Below are 25,716 nucleotides of genomic sequence, written 5' to 3' on the forward strand. Positions count from 1 at the left end.
TCTTCTTTTTCTTAAGGGTTTTGTTCTTTAATAGCATGAGATTTTCTTGCATGGAAGTTTGGAAAACAAGAAGTCTATGTTAGCAGGCTGGAGCCTGGAGGGAAAACCCCACACTCCTGAGCACAAATGCTCATTCTTTCTAACTCTTCTGAAGCACTGCTTAACTGAAATTTTAAGTGCTTCACATGTCCCATCTTTCTTTGGTTTACTTGCTGGCAGCCTGTGCCATACTTTGGATTATTGTCTGATTTAAATGATGGCAGAAAGAAGTACTGAAACCAGGGCTTATTCAATTCTTTTTTTAATTAAAGGACTTGCTTGATGTTAAATGTTAGATGTTAAACTTTTTCTTTCTTTTGTTTAAAGATTCAAGAACCCTAGAGACAAGGGCCAAATTTTTGGCAGATGCAAATTGTCCTCATATCACAAGAATCAGAAGACAATTGAAGGGTCTGATGGCTGGCTTCTGTTCCCAGGTACAGATCTGATTTTCTGTATGAGCATAATGTTGCCTACACATGGACACAATCATCACAGAATTAGTGTGTATAATTAAAAGTTAAAATCCAGATTTTAAGCAGCTTTAAACTATCTTTTTTTTTAATCTGAGGTAATCTGAATTTTCTCAAGTATCCTCCCTAAGCAAGGTCTTGCAAAACTCAGCTTGCCTCTCCTTACTTTCATCTTTTCTCCTGTCCATCCAAGCTCCACAGCTTGTCCCTTAAGCTTGTCCCTTAATACCTGCTTAGCTCATGCAGTCTAAACTGCAGAAGTCCAAACACTTCTGCAAGTAAGAAAATGGAAATTAATTCCTTCAACCCCTCTCTTGAGCTTCATGAGGAGGCTGACTATATCAGTAATAGGACATCATCAGAAATTTCAAATTCTGCAGTGGATTTTAAGACAGTGTGAAAAGTGCTCTATATTTTTAGAGCGTAAGTGTATGTATACATAACATGGGCATTTCTGGTAACTGTAAATATGCATAAAGCTGCAAACAAAAAGCATTACACAACTTCTTTTAGAACAGCTTCTTTTCTGTAGTAGCACAGGTGATTTTCTCCCTAGACTACATTTAGCACAGACAGTTACACAACTAGTGCAACTGTCTCATCTAACAAGAATTGGTGGGAACATGCAGATTGAAACGGTCAACAGAGCTGCTCTTAAATAAAACAAAGATACATCACAAGGCATGTGCTTCTTCTTCGAGAATCTGGCACGGATAGGTAGAGCTGTGCAACATGCCACACTGCAAAACTAAATAAACACAACAATGTTTTCTTTAGTTGTTCTAAAACCAGGAGTACCTGACACTAAAATAGCTTCACTACTCCGTAGATTCCCTTAAAGAGAATGATTAACTGTGCAGCTACAAAGCTTCGCGATTCCAGCTCTAGCAGGAAACGGCATTCTCGCTTTTCAAAATCACTCCGAGCCGATGTTTCTTTCGCATTACCGGAGGTACCAAAACACCGGACCCTGGAGAAGATTCCGCGTCTCACCGGGGCGCCGGTGCAGCCCAGCGGGTCAAACCCAACTCCGCGCCCGGTGTGCCGGGTGGGCAGCGCTCCCCGGCCCAGCGCCCCAGGCTCTCCGTAGGCTCAGAGCCCGCCGGGACGGGGTGTCCGAGGGGGCGGAGAGGGGCAGCGAGCCCCGGGCCCGGTTCGGGGCGGCCCCTCCCGGTGCGGACCGGGCCCAGCGCGTTACAAAACCGCCTGGTTTTGTAACAACCTGCGGGCGCGGCCAATGAGCGCCGCCGCCGCCGTCACGTGCCCGGGTTTATATAAGCGGCGGCGGCGGCGCGAGGCGCTCCCGGCGCGGGGCGGCAGCAGCAGCACCATGGCCCGGCGGGGCCGCGCCGCGCCCGCGCCTCACGGCGTCCCGCGCCGCCCGCCGCGCTAGAGGAGCCGCCGCCGCCATGGGCTCGCACCTGCCGCCGCGCCCCGAGCCCCAGCTGGTGCTGCAGCTGGCGGCCGGCGCTCTGCAGGCGCAGAACTTGGAGGCGGCCGGCGGCGGCCTGGGGCCCGAGTGGCAGGTGCTGCTCGGGCGGGCGGACGCGCTGGCCTTCGGCGGGCGGCTGCACGAGGCGCTGCCGCTGTACCAGCTGGCGTCCCGCCACCAGCAGCTGCGCGCAGAGCAGCTGGAGAAGCTGGTGGAGTGCCTGGCGCAGAGCGTCCGGATCAAAGAGGGACTGCCCGCCGCCGGGCAGCCCGCGGCACCCCGCGAGTGGGACGTCTTCAGGTGCCGCAAATGCCAGGGCTTCCTCTTCGAGCCCGTTTCCTTGCCTTGCGGACACACGTTCTGCAAAAAGTGCCTGGAGAGGGACCGGGCGCCCGAGCCCCGCTGCGTCCTGTGCAAGGAGGCGGGCGGCGCGGCGGCCGGGCAGCTCCTGCGGGTCAATGTCATCCTCAGCAACCTGCTGACCAAGTGGTTCCCCTGCCAAGTGAAGGCTTCGCAGCTCCGGCACGAAGGGAACCTCCTCTACAAGGAGAAGAAGCTCCAAGCCGCCCTGCAGAAGTACAACGAAGCGGTCAGCCTAGGTAAGGGCTCCCTCTCCCCGCTGCTGGTCCGCGGCTCCGCGCCGGGCAGGGATAACTTTCCACCGGCCGGGGCTCGCTGGCGGCCTCTCGTCCCACCGAGCCCCGGGCTCGGCCGGGGATACCCCGGTGTCCGGGAGCGTGCCGCCGGCTCCCCGGGCCGGGTCCTGGGGCCGGTGTCCGGAGGGGAGCCCCAGGGAGGGGTCTCGGCTCTTCGGCCCGCGGTGAAACTGGGTCAGGAGAGCAGCGGTTGCGTAAGCCCGAGCCTGCGGTCCGGCTGGGCTCCCCTCGGCCGGCGCCGTTGTGTAACCGGCGGAGCCGGGAGGAGCGGAGCGCCGCGCCCTGGGCATCCCGCCGCGCCCCGGGAAGGGCTCCGGGCGCGGGGTCCCCGCCGAGCAGCCGCTCGCAGCCGGGGATGCGTGTCCGGGCCGCGGGCGGGTCCCGCACCCCCGGCCCAGCGCCGGGGAGCGCCTGCGGGGCTGCGCAGGGAGAACTTTTGATGCGGTCCTTTTCATGCAGTTCTTCCTGAGAAAAAGTGACTCACGCTGCCAGTACAAAGTAGAAGTTAAAGGCGAGGTATTACAGGGAAGCGTTTCACTGAAATGAAAATGCTCCCAAGAAAACTGCTCAGCCTGTGTCCCGATGCTGCAGTGGGTGTAACTCAATGATCCCCTACCTGATTCTTCTTTTCCTGTGTTTTGAGCTCTGGCATGAAAAGACCCTGATTTATCACTTAAAAACTTTGATGCTCCCAATTTTGAAACTCCTCCCTACAGTACGACAGCATCCCTCCTGCTGTCTTAAATGTCTCCTGTGTGTCTCTACCAACGATCTGATCTTCAGTCAGTGCTGGTAATTTATTGTGTGAGTGTCTCGGCATTTATTTATGCAATGTTCTCTGCAGTTATATAAGACATAGCTGGCATTTTGTCTGGAGTTGCCCAAAGAGGTTTCCAGATTTAATTTAGTGCATGGATGTTTTGTGGGTTTGTGCAACTTGGAAGCACCAACATGTGTTTAAAAGAAATTAAAAATTAAGGAATAAAGCTTATGTAACTAATTTCTTTTTACCTAATTGACCACTTTTTCTATTTCCTACAGCTCCAAATGACCACTTACTATATAGCAACCGGTCCCAGATTAACTCCACTTTGAAAGCTTGTGAAGATGCACTGCACGATGCAGAAACAGCATGCAGGCTCCAGCCATACTGGTTGAAAGTAAGTTGTGACTCCAGCTGTACTTTCTTTAAGCCTTGATCGTGCCCTGATAGAAAACAGTTGAAATGGTCAGACAGTGGAATCTGAGGGAGGCTTTAAGTCCTGTAACTTCTTGGACTCCTGCAATTTACAGACATTTAACCATTATAGAGCTTCCTGGGGTGAAGAAAGACAGTGCTAGTCCTGGAGAATGAGCCATGGCTATTTTCCTTGACTTGGATGAATATCAATTTTGTGAACTCTCTAAAAATTGAATGCTAAGGGCAAAATTGCTGTTTTAGAAGATGGATGTAGGGGAGGTAGATGTTTCCAATATCAGTTGAGCTCAGGTGCTGTGAAAATCATATTTGCATGAGTGGGAGAATGTCCTGTTTATGCTTGCAGTTTTTAGGACTGTTGTGTTTAGAATCCCAGGGACTGGTGGTGTCTAGGTGTAAGACACAGTTATAGTGATTTTTCCTGGCTAACTTTTCTTTCTTCAGAAAGATCTTTTGTACTTTCACTGTGGTTTTATTGTATATTTTCTGGACAAAAGCTGCAGCTGTGGATGTGTTTCATTGCAGGGTCACCTAAGGAAAGGACAAGCATTAGCTAATCTGGGGAAAACAGAAGAAGCTTTAAGGGAGTTTCTATTCTGCCTTGCTCTAGATACTGGGAACAAGACAGCCAAGTCTGAGGCACAAAAGGTGAGTTCCCTAAATCATTTGGATCTGCACAATTGTTTTCAAGAGCCTCTCATAAAGGAGGATACAATTTTTTTCTTTTCCCCTCTTTCATTACTGCGGAAAGCTGGATGGAGATACAAATCCAGACTGTTGTTCACATTTGAGTTGTGTATTGCTGATCTGAAGATAGGAAGGTAGCAAGAAAATATAATCAGCAGCCATTCAGTGGAAACAGTTAAAGTGCTAGCATCAAAAAATTTGAAGGAAAACTGAATTGTTAATAATTGCCACCCACAGACTATTGTGATTCTCAAATTTCTAATTGATTCCCAGCCTGGCAATCTATTCCCAATGCTGGAGTGCAGAAGAGGGGGAGTTGCTATTGAATGATGGATCAGGCCAGTGACTGGCAGAGCACAACACGCAGCACTCATCAAACTCCACTTGGGAGCAGCAGCTTTCTTGCTACTGCCAGTCATGCTGCCCCATGTCAGTGTGTGCAGGAGGTGTGGAAGAGGAAGCAGTCAACAAAGGAAGAGCAGTTTTAAAATAGTTTTTTAGGGCTAATAATTAATGCTAAATAAGCAAGAAAATTAATTGATCTGCACTGAGGCTTTTTTTCAGATGCAATTTACAATGTGTGTGAATTCTCATATGGCTTTTTGGAAAACTGCTGTTTTGCCCACCCCTCAAATCTCTGATATCCTGTAAATCAGTATTTCGACATTTAATAATTTTTGTTGGTTTTGTCATAGTTAAAAGGCTCAGTGTTGAGTGATTACTTATGACAATAAAAATATAATAGTTTTATTTTCCTTCATGACAGTGTATTTATGTCATTCTCAATCCCTGGTGGGATGGGAACATTAGGGTTTTTATGTTCTGTAGCACATCAGGCTTTCTAAGCACAGTAGAATTCTTACAGTAAAACTCTATTCACAAAGGTAACAGAGTATAACCTGAATGGTTGTAGTGAAATCAAATTTCTATCTCATTTTATATATGGTTGAGATTTCAGCCTCTGAGGGTTTTTTTGTCACTGATGTTTGAGGGTTTTGTTTGCTTTTTTCCCCAGTGGTTTCCATGCAGTCTTTCATTGTCATTATGTCATGATTTGTGCTCACAGTCATGCTGGAAGACTTTCTGTGCACTAGAGCAAAAAGACCAGAAACAAACAGATATGTTTCTAAATTCTGACTCCAAATAGCCATTTCCAAGACATTTAATTTCTGAGCAGTGGGACTCTGAGAAAAACTAGGCTTCTTATGACTGAAAGAATTACTTGTGCACTCATCAGACACAGAGTTCATCCATGATGCAATATTTTACTAGGTCATTTCCAAGGCTGGTCACATAAGGCTGGTCACATAACATTTTACCAAATTCTTTGGGTGCAGTTGTGATGTTCTGCCTGCATTAACTGTCTGCCTGTGTTAGTTTGGACATAGTGTGATCCTGTGAAATCCTTTTTGGCTTTAAATAGAAATCTCAGCTGTCATGTGGCTTCCTCAGGCATCAGCAGGATCACCTCAGTAGTATGTTGAAATTAGATTTTGAAGTGTGAATCTTCTATTCATGTCTATTTCTTTCCTTAAATATTCATCTGATAATCTATGCCGTACAAGAGGCTTCAAGCTGCTACTTGAAATAGATTCACTTATTTTCTTATAGAAAATGAAAAAATGGCATTTTTCTACTGCCTACCTTTTTTGTATTCTCACATAAGTGAATTAAAAATAGCTACAGTTTACAATATCAGACACATTTACCCAACTGATCTTGGATTAAGCCTGTGAGATGAGTGCTTTCTGTGCTAGTAAACTCCACTGAAAGATGATGTGCAGCAAAAAAAAAAAAAAAACCAAAACAACGACCCAAAAACATTCAAGAAAGATGTTAGCAATTTCTGGTGAGCCCTGAACTGCAGGACAAAGAGGACAAAGGCATGTGTGTGTCACATCACAGAGAATGGTTAATGACTCTGTGGGCTTGTTTAACTCTGAAAATGTTTCTTGCTGTTTGTTTGGCCTGTACTGCATTAGCTCTTGCACTTTTTGTTCCTACCCTCATTTAAAGGGCTCTTTAAATGGTTTTAACAAAATCCTGGATGCTTCTTTCAGCTGTTCCCTTACTTGCTTTTTCATTTAGAGGTTGCAAGGAAGGAACTAAGCAGTGAAGTGTTCTGTTTTATATCACAGCTTCTACTTAGTTTGTTTTCACTGATCCCGGGAAATGCTCAGGAACACTTACCTGATATCCTGCAGCTGTTGTCACATCACTCTAGATTAAAGGGGAATCTCCTAAATTCAGTGGGATCTGGAGGCACCAGCCATAACCTACAAAGGTTGCTCAAGGTAAAGATCAAGTCTGATGTGTGGTTCTTAATTTGTTGTGTGTTTTGTGTTCACATTGGGAAGCCTTCTCTCCTTTTTGCCTCTGGGAGATAGGAGGATACATTTTCTCAAATTTTTACTGAATTTCAGAACCTACAAAACAGTGTTAACTTACTGAAATCTCCTTATTTGACTTTTTTTCTTTAATGTAATTCCTCTGTTCTGATAAATTTTATATCAGAATTGAGTGGGTTCTACTCCTGTAATTGTCTTTAGGTCTTCCAAGTAGTTGGTAGTGGAAACGGCCTCTGTAGATTGGATTTAGATACCCTCAAATGCTGTGAAATGCTAAAATCTAGAGCTTCAACTTGAAATGCTAAAATCTAGAGCTTCAACTTGAGCTATAGCTGGTGTGCCAGTAATGAAGTCATTCTATACTCTGTACAATACTTACAGGTTATTGTAGAGCTACATAAGATATGTGAGCTACTTCATAACTTTGGTTTTGCAGCTGTAGTTTTGTAAAGGGCTGCAGAAGTTTACATTCGTAGGTTTGTAAGGATCACTTCTGCTTCACTGAGACCTGAACTTTGGGATGGGTTTTGCATATATTGTATATTTAGGAGAAAACTTGGCTAGTCCTTACAGACAGAGGTGGAGGTTTTAGCTGCCTTGTTGAGACTGATAAGAATCAGTGACACTGCCCCATGGAAAGGCTGTTAGGATATTCTGCCAGGAAACCCTTTTGCATGACTCTCACAAAGCCATTCAGGGGACAGTTCACTCATCTTCCTGCATGTCACACATCACAATCCAGTGTCTGGTTTGGGTCCATCCAGGGAGGTGATGTTACAGAGCTGACAGGTGATGTCAGTGCAGGGGCTGCTCACAGGAAGTCCTGTGGCCATGGCAGATAAACCCTGAATGGTTTATCCTCTGAGAAAGGAATCTGCCTTCCAAGAGGAAGCTCTGGGCATTTTCTCTCTTATAAATTTTGTGTGTTTTTACTGCTTCCTTAAAATGAACTGAATTGTTTTGGTTTTTCTGTTGGTTGATACCATCACCATGATGTAAACAATCTGCATTTTCACATAGGTTCAGTGATAACAATATATTTAACATGAGATTTAGCCACCTTTCTGACTGAATCCAGTTTCACAACCTTTGAGCTTTAAAGCCACACAAAAGGGCTGAAAACCCTCAATGATGGGGAGGGGAAATCAAGTTTGTTGGTTGCTTGCTTTTTGGGGTTTAATTTTTTAAAATTAGTATTAGCAATTCTCAAACTCTTGCTTCTTGACCCACAAAGTCCTTCCTGGTGATCTATAATATTAAAGATTTTTGACAGGTTGAGTTTTCTCCCTACCAAGTTGTTGGAAAATTGGTCTAATGTCAGTCCTCTCTTCACACAGGTCAATGTGGAACAGAAAAAGGGTTTTTCCATTCAAGAGGAACCAAATGTAACTACTTCTGGTAGTTTGAGGAAACCTATACAAATTACAGAGAGCAAAAAGGACTGCTCAGAGGAGGAGAACAAATTCACCTCCATGCCAGAGTCTACTTTTCTCCTCTCTGAGAAATGCAGCCTCCTGAAAAGGAAGTGCTGCTCAGAGGAGATGAGAAATGCTGAGGTGCCCTGCAAGCTGATGAAGAAAGGTATGTTTAATTACAGGACAGGTTCCATGGCAGGCCACCCATGGAAACTTTTCTTCTGTAAGATTCAGACAAAGAGGGACCAAATTCCACTTTGCCTTTTATATTTTCTCTTTTGTCTAATCAAGGGATGCATGTTGTGGAAGCTTTACTGTGTGCAGAGAGAAAAAATGTAAATAGGGGCAAAGAAGGTCATGTGCTTTTCCCAGCAGAGCTCTGAATCTTTTAAAGAACATCAGTGTTGCACATGGTCTCAGCCTTTTCTATAATAACTTTAAAAGTTTAAAAGTACAACCTCTATTTGTTCTTGGTATCTGGCCTTGTTTTCATGCTGTGCAATGTATTTACAATGGTATAGGAGAAGAACTTGTCTCACTTTAGACTTTCAGCACTAACAAAGTGTTTGGACTTTGCCAATGCAAGGCCGGATTGATCCCTCTGTTAGTGGCTATAATGTGACCAAAATCAAGGGGAGATGTGCTGATTTGTGCCAAGGCTTTTGAATTTGAAGCTTTGATTAGAAATTACTGTGATGATGCTTCATGGTTCAATAAGTTGCAAATATCAGATGCTGGTGTAAATACATGAGATGGCATTGTGCTTGCATGGTTCTGTTCAACTGCTTTTTTTTTTTTTTTTCTTATTGATAGACATAGTTGATATTAGGGAAAATAGTACTGGACAACATATTCCATTTGAAGTTGTGGATCCATCAGATTTGGACTGCTCCCTGTGTATGAGGTGTGTTCTTTTCTCACAGATATCTATAGCCTTCTAGCTGTATCTTCCTCCCTTTTATGACCTAGAGATTTTCTAGCTTGCTTGGTACTTTTTTTTGCCTGTGACATGAAATTAGCTTTGGCTGTGATTTTCACTCCAGTGATGCATTTCTAGACCTTTGGTTCTGAGCACTGTTGATGAATGGGCACTCTTTGATCTTCTCTGGGCTGGTGATTGCTTTGGAAAGGGCACACAGTCACGTGGGGGTTCAGCATGTTAGAGAAGGTGTCTGAAGGATTTGCTCTCACTACTGACACAGTGCACAAACCCACAGTTGTCACCTGGGAATTTGTGGAGCTGTTTGTCAGAAAAGCATAAAATACCTAAAGAGACCACATCCAGTGAATATTCTGAGTTTGCATGTGAAGTACTGTGTTGTTGCTATTGCCATGGGAAGATCTTGTGGGTGAGAGTGTGCTTTAACTCTTGCTTTAGAGATGTGTTCCTCGCTTTACTGAGGCAGACACTCCATTTGCTTGAAGATTTCTTCTTCCAGTAAAGAAAATTGTTGTTAATAGAACAGCAGTTATTCTTGGGAACAGCAATGGCTTAGTAAATCAAGTAGGAGTTGTCAACTGCACCTATTTTACTACTTGTTTTGTACAAAACATTTTCACTTTGGCAAACACACATTATGTGGGGGGGTTTTAGCCTTAGAAATATTGGGAAGGTGTTTCACTTACTGCAGTGGGTGTTGCTTAGGTTGTTTGGTTTTTTTAATTACCCATCTTTATATATAATTCATGCTGGGGTTGGTTTTGCACAATATTTTAAAATTCTTAAATAGCAAATAGCCTCTTTAGGGATTTACTTCTGAAGGCATGTGTTTTGAGAAATTTGGATTTTGTTGTTTGTATGCAGAGGAGGAGGCTTCAATTTGTTTCAGACAAACTGAAAGCTTTGAGGGCCAACTGCTGTATTGTCTGATTTGCTTCTGCTTGGAATAAATCAGATCTGCCCCCTCTCCCTCTGCCTATCTACAGCTGAAATATGTTCCAAAAGTTTGTGCAGCTGTCAAAACACTCAATAGTGCAAAGAGCAAAGCTTTCCTCTCACAGGAAGCCACACAATTAGTCTTAGATGGTTTGGTGATTCTGCTTGTTTATCATCGTGTCCACAAACCATTTTTCAGATGTTTTAAATAAAATTAATTAATCCTACTTTCTCATCCTCTATGTTAAATCAGAAACAGCCAGACTAAAATGCATTTGTAAAAGAATTAACCCAGGGGTTTCTGTTTCCCTTATAGAACAGAGGATGTATAGGTGCTGTGCCTGGAATCGTAGTGCCAAATGCAGACTTTGCCTTCAGAAGGATGTTGGCTTTGTAACATCACTGCACAAGGAGGGCTTGTGCTCAGGAAAGCTCTCCTCAGATCTTCCTGGTTATTTATGCAGACCCATTGTAATTACTTCCTGCCATGTTCTTCAGAAGCCTTTTGGGGTTTTGGTTCCTGAGTGCTTTGGTCTAATTACCCAGTAACCTACTGACCTGCTCACAATTAACTGCAGGAGCTGTTATTAACCTGTTTGTCTGATGGAGTGGCAAAAATGTTATTGATCTACCTTTGCTCCAGCAGCAAGCAGAAAATATAAAGTACTCAAAGCAAGGAACTAATGAGAAAAGGAGTGTTATTCCACAGCATCTTAGTTTCTGTGTTGCAGTAGCTCAAAATAATGTCATGGCAAGTCTTGGTGTGTAGTGTTTCTTTCTGCAAATCATGGAGCTTGTCCAGGTCCTCTTAGAGTTGTTAGGAAAAGCTGCTGCTGGCTTTTGTTGGAGCTAGGGCAGGCTCAGGAATCTTAAGAGGAGCATTTTGTCTTTATGCTGTGTTTCAGATGAAGTCAGTCCCTACCAAATAATTACATGCAATGCAGTTCTTTCTGGAACATGGGGTAGAATTCAGTGTTTCACATGGTTTAAGTGAGGTTCTCTGCTCATGAAACAGTTAACAAGTGTTTTCAATTACACCATCAAGTTGCAATAAGATAGGTGTGGCATTTTAGATACTATTTCATATGTTCCATTGCTTAAATGTCAATGTTTTTAGTAACTAATGACATTTAATGAGCTCTCTATAGCAGTCTTGTTAAAAGCCAATTGCATTCTTAAATACACTCATCTTGTCAAAGATGCTAATAAATGTGGGTTTACTTATTTTAATTTCCACATGTTTAACAGAACATAGTGTACTGTTTTGATAAACTAATACTTTTAAGAAAAATTATGAATTCACTTAAATTATAATGAGACTAGTATTTAAGACCTTCAAATGTTCAGTATGTTATAAAATACAGTATATTCCAGACAATTTAGTTGCTAGATTTCTATTGTTTCTATTTTTAAAAAAACTTCTATCTTATTTACATCCCCTTAAGGTCTTTATTGACAAGGAAATATGACTTTGCAGTGTTGCATAATCATAATAAGGAAAAAATCTTTACATGAAATTAAGTGTCATAGAGGTGCTTGAAATGGGTAAAGAATAGGTACCATGATACTTTGAATACCTGGCCTTATATATTTAAATATTTTTCTAAATATAAAATATGAACCTCCTGTCACTCATTTTCCAGAAGAGCAGTCCCTTGAAGGTTAAAAACTCTATTAAAAAAATATACCCATTAGAGCTGGCAATAATAGAATCATGCCAAGTCCCAGTTTATTGTAATTACTCTTGTGGGCTATTACTGTAAATAGGTATTTTGTGCTTAGCTCCACACATACAAGTAATCTCAAAATTTCAGTAATAGTTGTGGAAGTATTGCTCAATTTCATTAGTGAATTCAGATGGTCCAACTTCTGGGTCTGTTTATTGCTCACACAGAGGAAAATTAAAAGCTGGCTTGTTGGAAGTTCATGATAATATTGTCCCTCACATTCACTGAAGTCAGAGTTCATGGGCTGCCTTTCATGTTGGGTGGCAATAACAAAGTCTGTAGGCTGAATAAATACAAAAGTTGGTTGAAGAAATTAAAAGCAAGAAGAGACTTTGTCCCTGTAGTAGTCAGTAGTTAAGTTAGTGAATAAATTCAGCTTTTTTTGGTAGCAACTTTTTTCTTTTACTTTAGTACACGATATTGTTGTCTCTTTGCTCTTGGATTTTCCAATCCAGGCTCTTCTATGAACCTGTCACTACACCTTGTGGACACACCTTCTGTCTCAAATGTCTGGAGAGATGCCTGGATCATAACCCAAAATGTCCCCTGTGCAAGGAAGGGCTCTCAGAGGTAACACTTGGATTTTTTCAGCATAAGTTCAAGTGATAGGAACCACTTCACCTTCAGACAGCCTTGATATTTCCCAACACAAAAGAAAGCTTACATAACTCAGGAAGAATGTGAATTTTAAAATGCTCTTGTGAGTTGCCATGCATGGCTAGTCTCTGTTCAAACCTTAGGACCAGGCCTGTACTTGGAAAATCTGTAGGTGATTTTTGCTTTCCAGATTTCCTAAGTGAATGTCTGTAACACAGGGAATAGTTAAAAAAAACCAACTCTTGGGCGGCAAGTTTGACAGATGATAGACTCACAGACATCAGAAAATGGGGTGTAATGGGTGATGTCCTTTGCACAGGCACCATACTCTGTGAAGTGCTGGGTGTTCTAACTGCTTGTGTGTGTTCTTACTGCAGTGCTTGGCTATGAGGAAATATTGTAAAACCGTGCTAATGGAGGAGCTAATAGCCAGATATCTTCCAGAAGAACTCACTGAAAGGAGAAAGATTTATGAAGAGGAAATAGCAGAGCTTTCCAAGTACGTAATCCATTTATGTAAAATCCCATCTCTAATTCTGCTGCTGTTGGCTGGGAGTGGCTCTGGCTGCTGTGGAACATGAGCTGAGATGCTGATGGAGCTTCTTTCTCTGTGCCATGTGATTTCAGAGAACAGGGTCCAGGGGAAACTGTGCTTGAGTGAGCATAAAAACTAGACACTGTGCTAAAGAATAAAGAGAAGTAAAAGAAAGAATAAAGAGAAGTCTCTTTATAAACAAAGTACAAAGCAATGTGTCTGCTTTCAGTGGACCTTTATAAAAGGCAGAGTGAGAAGCAGTCTCACAGGATGGGGTTTGGAATATACCGGATAGGGAAGAAATGGGATTAAGGGAAATAAAATAAATAAAAGCAATACTAGAGATCCAATAATGCTTTCACAAGCAAGTCCAGAAAGCTTAATGAAAAAATATCTGTTATTAAGTGATATATAGTTTTCTAGAGTATTTAGTCAGTTAAAGGGAAAATAATTTTAGCTTTTACCATTCCATTAAGAATGAAATTAAGCTTTTACCAATAACTTTCTTTGTTTATTCCATTAAGAATTCTATTCTAAAGATGCGGTAATTTCTATTTAAATATGTCATAATCTTAAAGAATGTGAGCCTTATGTGTCAGTAGTTGGGTAAAACGTCATATCTGATTTTTCCTTTCCTTCTTACAGCCTGAATAAGAATGTTCCCATATTTGTGTGCACCATGGCCTATCCCACAGTGCCCTGTCCTTTGCACATCTTCGAGCCCTGCTACCGGCTGATGATCCGCAGGTGCATGGAGACGGGCACCAGGCAGTTTGGGATGTGCATCAGCGACCCTGTCAAGGGGTGAGTGAACAGCCTGGACCATCTGAGGCACCCTCTTAGTCTGGAGCCAGTGGAGAGGTGCAGAAAGGTCCATGGCTGTAATATCTGGGGTAGCTTTCCAGTAGAGAAATTTTCTTCCTAATCGTGCAGGTTAAAGTTTCCTCCTAATCATGCAGGTTGAGGAGACAGAAGTTTTTCTCTTGAGGACTTGGATTCTGACTAATATAATAGTCTGTTCTCTTAGAACTGAATGTGTGTCATTATGTGACTGAGCTGCAGACCTCCTGTAGTACATGAAAAAAAGTGTATTTTTCTCCTGCTTTAAAATCTGCTGTTCTGGCACAAGAAATCAAAATGGTAGTAAGGTGTGTTCTTGGGCTAAATTTCCTTAAATTATAGGATATGTTTATATCTTTTATATATTTATAGTAGTGGCTGCAGAGGTATAACAGGACCTTCATAAGGACTGGCTGAGCATTTCCATTGAGCCATTTACAGTCAGTCTTAGGTAATTTGGCTTCAATGTTTAACTCTATTAGCTTTTCTTCCTTCTTTTTATGCTATAAACTTACTGGGTATGTATACTCTGTGGAAAGTATGATTTACAGAAAATACCCACCTGCAAAGTAAAATATGCTGAAATAGTGCAAACACTTTTTTCTTCATAGATTTCCTAGTCCTTCCATAATGGTAATATTCTGAATTGCACTTGTCCTTCTGTACAAACTGGCTGAACATGTTAGGATTATGGACAAAGTTTGCTTCTGATCTGTGTATCTTTCTGTTTCATAAGATGTTTCCTGTATTCCAAAACATCCAGTTAGCATTAATCAGATTAGACAGTCTGAATCTTCCTGATAGTTTTGCAAACAATTGTGGAATAATTTGAACTAGAGCAGGTCAGTGCTATGAACAATAGAAATGAGCTGACATTGGTAAATACCTTTGTGGCAGGGACTGGCTGCATGGCAGCTCTGTGGAACTCAGGGTGGAGAAAATAAGATTTGTTTACATGCTTTTGTTCTGATTTCAATAGGTTTGCAGATTATGGCTGCATTCTGGAGATAAGAAATGTTGAATTCTTTGCTGATGGTCGCTCTGTTGTAGACAGCATTGGCAAGAGGAGATTTAAGGTGATCCAGCACAGCCAGCGTGATGGATATAATACAGCAGATATTGAGTACATTGAGGATCAAAAGGTAAGTTCAGAAATATTTCATTTAAACTGTATAGCATGTGAAATTCTAAGTATGTATGGTTTTAGTGGGTTTTATTTTTGTAGATGTATCTAATACAACAAATTTGTGGTATTTAATAGCTGCTCATGGTTAAGGTGGGACACATACTAGTCAGCACAAGCATGCACACACACTGCCCAAGTACTGAAGAGTGTTTCCTGGAGGTATTTATCAGAGGACCAGAATAAGTGTATCCAGGATGAGATCTTACTGCTCTTCTAGACAGAATAACTGCAGTTTATAAGAGGGTGGAGGGGGACCCTTACACTATTTGTATGGAAGCCAATTTTAAAATCCCTATTCAGGTAAGAAGCAGCAGGATTGAGTGCACCATAACCTTCAAAATTGCTTGCATTAATTCTTAAGAGCTTTTGGTATGTAATGGGAAGGTAAAATGTCTACTCTGAGGTTCTACTGATTTTTTTTTAAAGCTTTGCACAATCTTATTTTCCTGTTTTTGTGCGCTATTCGTGTAAAGGCTTTTTCATATGAAAATCCAGAAACTGCAAATTCTACAAATAGATATTTTTGGTCTAGAATACAGGCAAAGTGAAGAATTTGGTTAGTGGAGGATCATCAGAAGAAGAAACACCAAATGAGCTCTCACTATTTATTCCAGAACTCTTTTGGCATGTTTTTTTTCTTTTCCTTTCCCTTACCCAATCCTGAAAATCCTATGCCTTCCCCAGCATGCAACCTGAACTAACAATAACCTTCCCCCTCTCATTTCTCATTCCAGGTGCAAGGACAGGAGTATGCTGCATTACTTGTTCTCCATGACTCTGTCTATGATCAGGCCTCTACATGGTTTAACTCCCTCAAGCAAGCACTCAAAAGTCGAATTCTCAGTCATTTTGGTCCAATGCCAGCTAAGGATCCTGACCCACAGGTATCCACAATCAGTGGCTTATGTAACTTTTTGGGACAGAAATAGCAGGGATATCCGATAAGCTGGCAGGCATTGTGTTTTAAGATGAAAATATGAATACTCTGCATTTACCCCACATAAGCTGAGCCTCTAAATTCTATTGCCACACACCAGTGGTAGCACAGTTGCAAAGAAAAAGTTTGTATTTTATGTTGATAACTTTCTGAGACTGTTTATCTCACTGCATTAATCCCAGGAGACTGAACTGCCTTTTTTGCCTGCTCTACTTCCCCAGTTAAATGACTGAGAGTAAATAGGCAACTGGAAACTTTTACTTTTGATAAAGGACTGCAAACAGTGGGGAACTGCAAATGGTGGGGTCCTAAAATATAACAAGAATATAACAAGAGCTAAATATGAGGTAGTGTCATAAAGTATGGAGAAGGAATCCTAAAGATCTGGGTCAGTAATAACATGAGAAGAAAACAAATTTTTAAAAATCCAGAAGGCCTAGCTTATAAATTGTTGCTAGTAATAGAAAATGCATCCTATTTCAACATTCTATTTTTAGGAAAGGTGCCACTTGTTTGTAATGTGTTTCAGGCCAACCGGTAATCACAAACCATTAGTCAGGCAATGAAATAATCGACTTGTTACATTGCTATCAAAAACAGAATTTTCAGAGTTAAATCCTCAAAACCAGCCCCTTACCACCTGTATGAATCCTGACTTCTAATTTATAATTTTGCCCCCCTGACTGCAGGCAAACCCCAACGGCGCAGCCTGTTGCTAGTGGGTCCTGGCTGTGCTGCCCCTGGAGAACAGAGCCCAGCTGCCATTCCTGGCCATGCAGTCACTCAGGGAAAAAAAATAATTAAAAAAAAAATGGATTTAAAAATAGGTCCACCTTATAAATTGTTGCTAGTAATAGAAACACATTCTATTTTTTCCTACTGTTTTTAGGAAAGGTGCCACTGGTTTGTAACCTGTTTCAGGCCAAGCCATTAGGCTGGCAGTGAAATAACTCACTTGCTGCATTGCTATTGACAACTGCGTTTCAGAGTTAAACCCTCAAAGTCAGCACCTGACTTCTAATTTCTATTTTTCCCCCCGACTGCAGGCAAACCCCAACGGGCCAGCCTGGTGCTGGTGGGCTGTGCTGCCCCTGGAGAGCAGAGCCCAGCTGCCCTTCCTGGCCATGCAGTCGCCCAGGGAAAAAAAGATATAAAAAAAATCCAGAAGGTCCACCCCATAAATTGTTGCTAGTAATAGAAACACATTCTGTTTTTTCATCCTGTTTTTAGGAAAGGTGCCACTGGTTTGTAACCTGTTCCAGGCCAAGCCATTAGGCTGGCAATGCAATAACCCACTTGCTGCATTGCTATCGACAACTGTGTTTCAGAGTTAAATCCTCAATACCAGCCCTTGACTTCTAATTTGTATTTTTCCCCCTGACTGCAGGCAAACCCCAACGGGCCAGCCTGGTGCTGGTGGGTCCTGGCTGTGCTGCCCCTGGAGAACAGAGCCCAGCTGCCCTTCCTGGCCATGCAGTCGCTGCGGGAGCGCCTGAGCGGCATCCGCCGCGTGCTGACCTTCATGGCGCGCGCCCGGGCGCGGTGACAGCCAGCACCAGAGCTGGGCAGCTCCCACTGCCCCTGTCACTCCAGCTAACTGCAATAATGTCTTACAGATCTGAGTGTGTCAGGATGCTTCAAGCCCTGAGTTTCAAAGAGAATGACTTATAAAGAGCAGGGGATGTTTATGGATACTTCAATAGTTTCCTTTCGGAACTGAGACGAGTATTCAATCGCTGCACTGCTAAATTCATAACAAATGTGATAGAACAAAAAGTGATCTTGTTTGCCATAAACATTTTAAAAATCTTAAGGGTTTTTTTAATTTATTTTATTTTTATTTTTTAGTGGATAAAGGATAAACTGTGCAGTTTAATGTGAAGCAGAAATAATAAGGTTGATGCATTATTTCAGTGAACTGCAAAGTCTTTTATTCAAATGGTTCAGGTTTTATATAGCATTGTGTAAAATAATGTTCACAACTTCTGTTTGATAATTTATTTTTGCACTATGATTTTTTTGTTTCGAAATGTATATTATTTATGTGTTCATTCACTAAAGGAAAGTGAGCTGCTCTATTTATAGTGTTTTTACCCTGTATTTATGACTGGGGACAAAAATGATTATTCTTGCAGTGCACAAGCAACTGCTTTGATAATTTTTCAGTTATTTGTGTTCAAATACTTTGAATGTTTTTCTACTCATCCCCAGTTCTGCTGTAGCTTAAGAATGCCCCAGAACATCCTGCCTTGAAGTCTTTGATTACACAGATTGTCTGAGTTAATTGAAGCACAGCTGTTGAAGGTTCATCCTATGCTTGTGGAGAGGTTCCTGATACAACCAAACAGTCAAGCACACATGCTTAAGCATGTGTTTATGTGCTTGGGTAAATTCAAGTACTGATGGTTGATGTCAGTGGGAATTGACCATAGTGGTGACAGAAGGATCTAACCCCTAATATTTCACAGAACAGAATAACTTGAAGTTGAATTTATATCTGAACTCTTTCTTGCAAAAATGGACAATGGCTACGAACAACTGCGAAGAAAGAGCTGCAATATTTGGAAAGTGGCTTATTCTAGAGAAAACTGGAAGTACTGATGTCATTTCATTATAGGTTAATACATAGATTTATTTTTTTTCATCAACTCCTGTTGCTGTTAAGATGAGTTTTATTTCTTTAAACTGTTTGGTGGGGTTTGGCTTTGGAGTGTGTGTATGGGAGGGGGAGGGGGGAGTTATTTTGAACTGTAGGACTCAGAGGGTAGCTTGTGTCACATAAGAAGGATTATGTTGTAATAAATGCTATTTATTTCACCCCAATCTTCAGGTTTCTGTTAGCTTCAAATCTCTACCCAGCCATTGCTTTTCTCTTAAGAGATTGGGTAGTGTTGCTAATAATAGTTATCTCCCAAGGAAGGCAAGTGAATTTTAGCATGATTACTTCTAGCTATAAAGCAGGTAAAAATAGGGCAAAAATGAGAACAGGAAGTATCTTGGTTTTGATTTTTTTTTAATCAACAGTTCATATACTTGTTTTGCTGCTTGTATTGCTTACAGTGTACCACTTTCTGAGACTGCTCTTACCTCCATCTGATTTTGACTTTGACTAATTTCAATGTGAGCAAAACTGGGCCTTTATTCTAAGCTACTGTTTTCCCTTTCAGTGGCAAAAACTAGAATGAAGTGAGAATGTTATGGAATGCTATAAATTTCTTTGGGTTTTTTTATGCAGGATAGCACTGCCATTTCATGCCTTTATGAAAAAAATGCAGTAGGATTTAATGTAACTTTTCTGCATGTTTTTCCATTATCTCATCAGTAATATTTGTTAGTTAAAAGTAGTTTTCATAAAGCTACCTTTGTTCCCCTTTTGTTAAATTCCGTAAAACTTTTTTATAAGGGTACCAAAGAAACAAATGGAAGACAAACATGTTTCACCCTTGTGGTGCACGTGGAATCTGTGTCCTGTTTGCATTGAGCTACTTTGGAAATGCTGTAACTTCCTTCCATACTGCTTGATTGCTGCACTCTCTCCATGAGTGCTATTTGGCATGCTGAAAAAATGGATAAATGCATCTACATCTTCTGAACAGTACCAAGTGATGGTGGCTGACACCTGCTATGGCATTTTGTGTTCATAAGTCAGCAAAGTGATTTATATTTTTTTGGAAGTGAAGCTGCATTAAATGCAATTCTTCCACAAACCATTACATTTGCAGAACGTAAGTGTCTCATATTGCTCCCACAGGAACAAAAGCTTCCACTTTTGTTACTCTTATCTGTGAGAAAAGGAGCTTAAATACCTAATTTAAACTGTTTTCTCACTGATGTAGTTATTTTTTTATCCTGCACGCTGTGTCTTCTACATACTCATTCTGCCTATTTTGTTGTTTTAGAAAAGATTTCATGGAAAGAATCTTTGATTTTAAAGATGAATATTGTCTTTTCTGTTAGTCTTGAGTAAAGCAGCCAGAATTTCCAAGCAGAGACTCGTGTCCATGCCCTGCATCGTGAGCACCCAGTGCATTTGTTGCAGCCTGGAAACACTGGACCTACTGCATGTAATGCAAACAGGTGATCTGCATGCACAACAAATCAAAATTCCATCTGTACAGGTACAGTAGCATTCTTGCTGGGGCTGCTCTATGGCCACACATCCTAGGTTAATGGCTTAAGTCTGAAAATTCCATCAGAAATGAAAACCAATACTGAGAAAGATTTATGCTAATGAACACAAACCTGTCCAGGAAAAACTGGACTAGGAGTACCCTTAGCCTTCATTATGTTGAGATGGTAAAGTTTCATTAATGATGCTTAAAATAAAAAAAATCTAGGTTTGCCATGCTACCACTGTTTTTTTCAGTTGCATAAATAAGTATAAGCATGTAAATGCAACATTTATCACAGGCATGAATAAACAGCTGAACAGATTTAAAAATACCTTCAGTTTAATTATAGAAATAGCATTGATCAGATAAAATACTAATTGGGGGAATATTTTATTTAAGCTGCTCACATTTTTCTAGACATCAAACCCAGTTTTATAACCAGTCTTGCTCATCTGCTAAAAACAAAAAACTCAACAAACCAAATCATGATTCAAATTTCATTTCCTGTGTGGTGTGAGGTATTGATTAATCGTTGTGTGGGCATAGGTAATGCATAGGATGCTTAGACAGTAGTTCAGTACTTTTAATGATAAATGATAAAATGGTGTGATAGGTCTTCATGCTAAGTCTTGAGTGACATTCTGGTGTTAGCTGTAGAAGTTCCTCTTGCTTTTTTTCTGTCATTACTTTAAGTGCTGCTATCTTCCATGACAATGTAGCAATAAGAGATACCAGCTGTCAGATGTGGCTCGCCGTCCTTCTGTCCTGCACCACTGCTCACTGACAGAACACCTCAACCATGGATTTATTAATCCAAAGATTGTTTTAATCTAAAAAAAAGTGGATTTGGATGTAGCAGGTCTGTGTTAATCTGTGCTGTAGAGAAAGAGCTTCATAGAGTTGAGTTCTGGTTTAGATGGTCTTTTCACAGAATCAGAATCCCAGGTTGGAAGGGACCTCAAGGATCAGCTGGTCCAACTTTTCTTGGCAAAAGCATGGTCTAGACAAGATGGTCCAGCAGGCAATCCAGCCAAATCTTACAGGTGTCCAGTGTTGGGAAATCCAGCACATCCCTGGGAAGATTACTCCAATGGCTGATTGTTCTCATTGTGAAAATTTTTCTCTTTAATGATTTCTACTTGGTGCTGAAGTTTTACTGGTGTTTAAATCAATGACAGGAGTTGTATTTAAATTCAGTGTTTAGGAATGGAGAACATGTTCACAAACACTTATTTAAAAAAGAAAGTGAAAATTATCTATAGGGGTTTTGTGCATAAAAACCCCATGGACCTATATGCACTTAGGGTAGTGCTCCCCATTTCCCCCAAGTCCTTCATCAGATGAACACAATCCCTCTTTTCAGCCCCTGCTTAGTTCTCATTTAATTCACAACTGAAACTGTAACTAGTGCAGCATGTAGCTTAGGAGCTGGGCTTCATTTCCAAAGCCCAGCAAATCACTGGAAGTCTTATGGCAATAGCAAAATGGTAGTTTGAGCAAAGTCACTCTCTTGAAACACTTTGCTAAATAAATATTGTCTGAAAGAAGAAAGAAACTAATCTGCTTAGACAGGATTAAAATGGTGGATAATAAAAACCTGAACTATTACATTGACTTACTCATCCAGGTATCATGTGAAGTGCTTACTGATGTTGGATTTTCATAAGGTCTAAAGTAACCCTCACATAGAAGTGCCTGTATTCTGTTATTGCCATTCTTGAGCTTTTTAATAGTCATAGCCATATATTTTATAAATATAAAACATATGCAGCTTTTAATCTTTACATTCAGTTTGCAGAACAAAGGTTTACAGAGCAGAAGTGTAGCAAAAACAATGTTATAGCTTCTATAATTCCCTGATAAGGAACAGGTGAAGTACAAAAATGAGGAGCAAAAGACTATCTGTGTAAGATGTCTTAATTTGGAACCATATACTTGTCCAATTTAATTCCATCAAGCTATGTGGTTACAAGAGTGCCAGAAATATATCTATCAAGCCATTTTAAATAAAATGTTTTGTGGACTTGTATATTCCATTTGTTTGTAAAACATCCTTTTGTGCACTGTAATGAACTTGAAATGAAACTTAAGTTATACTCTCATATCACTGGACAGAATACTGTTCAGCTACCTCTACATAAGTTTGAAGTAATTTGTTTTTTTCCAGACTTGTTTGCATTGTCATATAAAATATATTTTAAAAAATCATAGTCCAAAGAACCTGTATGTGTTTGTAGATGTACTTATAACTATGTTGTACCAACAAAGTCTGTGTGGAGAGTTGTTTCCTAATTAAAATTTTTGTCTTCTTTACTCTTTGGCTTGCATAACAACTACAGAGGCAAACAAATATTATAGGAGAGCTGCTTTTTGCAGGTCTTTTAGGTAAAGGAGCAAAGAACAACTCCTATATCCTGCAGTCACACAACAACACTTGAAGTCAAGAAGCCAAACCATAGAAATTAAGTTGTTCAAACCTCAAATGTTATAAAAGATGACAGCAGGTGCTGCTGGTGTTTTGGGGGGTTTTGGGCTTGGTTTTATTGCCTTTCCTCTCTTCCTTTGTTGCTGTGGTAAAGTAAAAAGGATGGGAGCTGAAGAAGGCCTGGCTTACTGCATTACCCTGCACTTCTGTGGGCTTTGGTTCCTCTGCTGCATTACTGTTTGCTTTACAGCTTGCTGTGATTTAAACCTGTGGCCAGGATACCCTTTCATGTACTGTGTGAGGCAGGAGTGCATCCCAGCCACATTTAAGCTGTGCCTTTGTGGTGATAAAAGGACTATTTCCAGTGATGACCACTTCAAAAGTTCCATCAAATTCCACAGAGAAAGCTAAAGAACACCTTTATTCATAAACCTAATACTAAGAGTTTGTTCTACAAAAAATATGAAGATTTAAATTTTTTTTACAAGTTACATATGTATGGGCTGCTTCCTTTGCCTTGTCATTTAATCTAGTTGTAGCATGCTTGTGACTTGCTGCCTAAGCCCCGGCCACTGCTGGGGTCAGAGGTTGCCTTGCTGGCTTCTTATGTAAGCTTGTTCAGGCTCTGCATCTGCTTTAGAATCCAGGGCACAGGCTAAGGCCTGTGGTGAGCCTACGGCTCAGTATGTCAAGGTCTCTATTATCTATAACAAAATATATTTGTGTCTGATAAGAGGAAGTTTTGGTTGAAGTGCATTTTCATCAGGAAATAGTAAATAGTCAAAACTGGACCTTTTCTTGGGAACATGTTGATTTAAACTATTGTTTTTAAAGTCATAACTTTAATTTTGAAAGCTTTAAGAATGGTTATAAAAAAGAGGGGTTTAGATGCAATATGAAACAGAATTTAACCCAAATATAGGATAGCAAAATATTTCCCAACTACTTTCTCACTATGTCCTCGTTTTATAACTGTACCTACACAGATTGATTCAAATGGTATTTGAAATATGCTAAAGTCATCCACACTTACATAATGCTTCATATTAAAATGATCATTAGCAATTTTGGATCATTTCTATCCTGTGAAGCAGTTAAAGGAAAGCCACTGTCTCCAGTCAGCCTTTGCTCCCCAGTTCCCTGGCACTGGACCCTGTGCTGACTTTGCTGTGCATGGGATCAGGACCCTGTGCCATGCTGGGCAAAGGGACATGGGACAGCTCCTGGCTGTCACCTGCCTCACCTTCAAAATGCTGTCAGTAACACGTTTTTACTCTAAAAGATGCCACAAAATCCTGGAACTTCTCTTAATGTGCCATGGTTCTCTGTGTGACTGGGTGAAAGGTATAACGGCAACAATTTTGTCTTTAAAAAACATGCTGACTTCTTAAAATCAACAATTCTTTAGCCTCTACTGTAGGAGCCATAGATTGCCTGGTCTTTGCTCCATACTACTCACAACCAAGGATAAGGTAAGGAATGCCATCTCTCAGCCTCTTGGCCCTATGCACAGATGAAAGAAGATTAGAAACTGCTTTACTAAACTATTGTAGGGCTAGGATGGGTTTTTAAAGGTTTTCCTGAGTTTCAAACAGGTTTTTATCATCAGTCACTAATATCAAGCTTCTAAAATCTACGCAACAGAAGAACTGGTTACATCATGCTTACTAGACAAGACTAATGTTATATTTTAACTACACAGATAAATTGTATATTGATACCAAAAATTGATATGCAGAGGCTACTAGAAAACTGATGGAAAGGACAAGCTTTGCTGTGGAGACCAGCCTTCAGCTGACACGTACTAAATACTTTACTTCTCAGGACAGGATGATTTTCAAGTTGCTAAAGCCCAAAAATCACTGGCTGGAAGAATCTATATAATGAAAGTATGCACATGCTGTCAATACCTGTTTTATGCTGGTGTAACGTCTTTTGTTTCAGTAGATCTCTTGATTTATAATTCCATATAAATGAAAGTAGAATTAAGCTATTTATGTAAGGGACTTTATATAACTGACTTATGCTGTATTATGCGATGGCAAAAAAACCAAGCACATGTCTCTTTTGTGTTTTCTATGAGCTACAGAAAGATTTTGTGAAATTAATGCTAGCAATAAACAGTTTTCTCTATGAGACATTAGAAATTCATTCTCATCCACAGGGAGGTTTTATCATGAGTAGAATACAGGGTGATAGATGATACGATAATGTGGAAGGATTTTAGCAAGTCTGCAGACAGTCTAGAAAATGTGAAAGCTGCACATCACAATTTAGACTGCAAATCAGTTCAACAAAGCAATTGTTATTCAGGCTCTTCCTTGGATGAGTCAATGATTTGTACTGTGACTATTAGTACTGAATGTACCATCTAAAATTCATTTTGAAAGATTACTGAAGCATTAATGATTTTTAAATTGGTTCTACAAGTATTTTTTTTATCAATGAGAAGTCCAAACACTATCAAGGCTAAAGAGCATAACACAGGGATTTTCAACATAGCAGAATTAAGGTTTTTTTCACGTGCTTTTACATTGTTTTTACTCTTTAGTGAACAATGACTATATAATATTTAGGAAATCAGGGTCAGTAGAGTAAATGCTTCTGTAGCAATGTGGCAGACACACCTTTCATAACTCATAAAGTCACTACTGGAAAGGCACAACTGGGTCACAGAAGTGCATGGTGGGATGCTGCTTTCCAGTTATGCAACCAGGGTAACTAAAGGTTAGAGCAAGTACTTGAATAACGAGCTTTTTGCCAGAAAGAGTGGAACAGAAAAACAGTGTTTTTAAATGCTGGCTTCTGAGCAGCAGCCGCCTAACGTGTCTCGTTAGGAGTCATCACACCGAAATAGAACCGGATGCGTCAGAACTTTGAAGAATGGCAGCTCAACATCCCAAAAGAAAAATACATCTGCTTGTGTTCCAAAAGCAGATTCTACCGGTTCTCTCTTTCCCACAGATGATACTAGAGACATTTGCAGCATGCTGCTCCACTTTTTCTCCTGGCTCACTGTCACTGGCTTTATCACTCATCCTTTTACTTTCTCCATCATCCAGCAACGTTTCCTACTTTAAGGAATTCCGCAGTTTGCCCAGTTCTCTTTCCTCCTTCTATGCATATGTTGCTGGATTGCTTCTAATAAACATAATTAGTGCAGAATTCTTACCTAACTTCTGACAGAGGAAAAAAGAGAGGAAGAAAATTGTGTTTCCACACTACGATTTTCT

The 25,716-nt window shown here is 40.7% G+C and overlaps 1 protein-coding gene across 1 annotated transcript; it reads left to right on the forward strand.

The window, feature by feature from the left end:
- The first annotated feature begins 1,921 nt into the window (after window positions 1-1,921).
- LONRF3 (LON peptidase N-terminal domain and ring finger 3) lies at window positions 1,922-22,371 on the forward strand. Its single transcript, XM_058032566.1, has 12 exons — window positions 1,922-2,543; window positions 3,642-3,760; window positions 4,324-4,446; window positions 6,624-6,779; window positions 8,171-8,414; window positions 9,062-9,152; window positions 12,307-12,421; window positions 12,826-12,947; window positions 13,629-13,787; window positions 14,803-14,965; window positions 15,744-15,893; window positions 17,334-22,371. Exons 1-12 carry the CDS (start codon window positions 1,922-1,924, stop codon window positions 17,490-17,492), a joined length of 2,223 nt encoding a protein of 740 aa, XP_057888549.1. The 3' UTR covers window positions 17,493-22,371.
- The last annotated feature ends 3,345 nt before the right edge of the window (window positions 22,372-25,716 follow it).

The sequence above is a fragment of the Melospiza georgiana genome, chromosome 12, assembly GCF_028018845.1.
Source record: "Melospiza georgiana isolate bMelGeo1 chromosome 12, bMelGeo1.pri, whole genome shotgun sequence".
Classification (NCBI taxonomy): domain Eukaryota; kingdom Metazoa; phylum Chordata; class Aves; order Passeriformes; family Passerellidae; genus Melospiza; species Melospiza georgiana.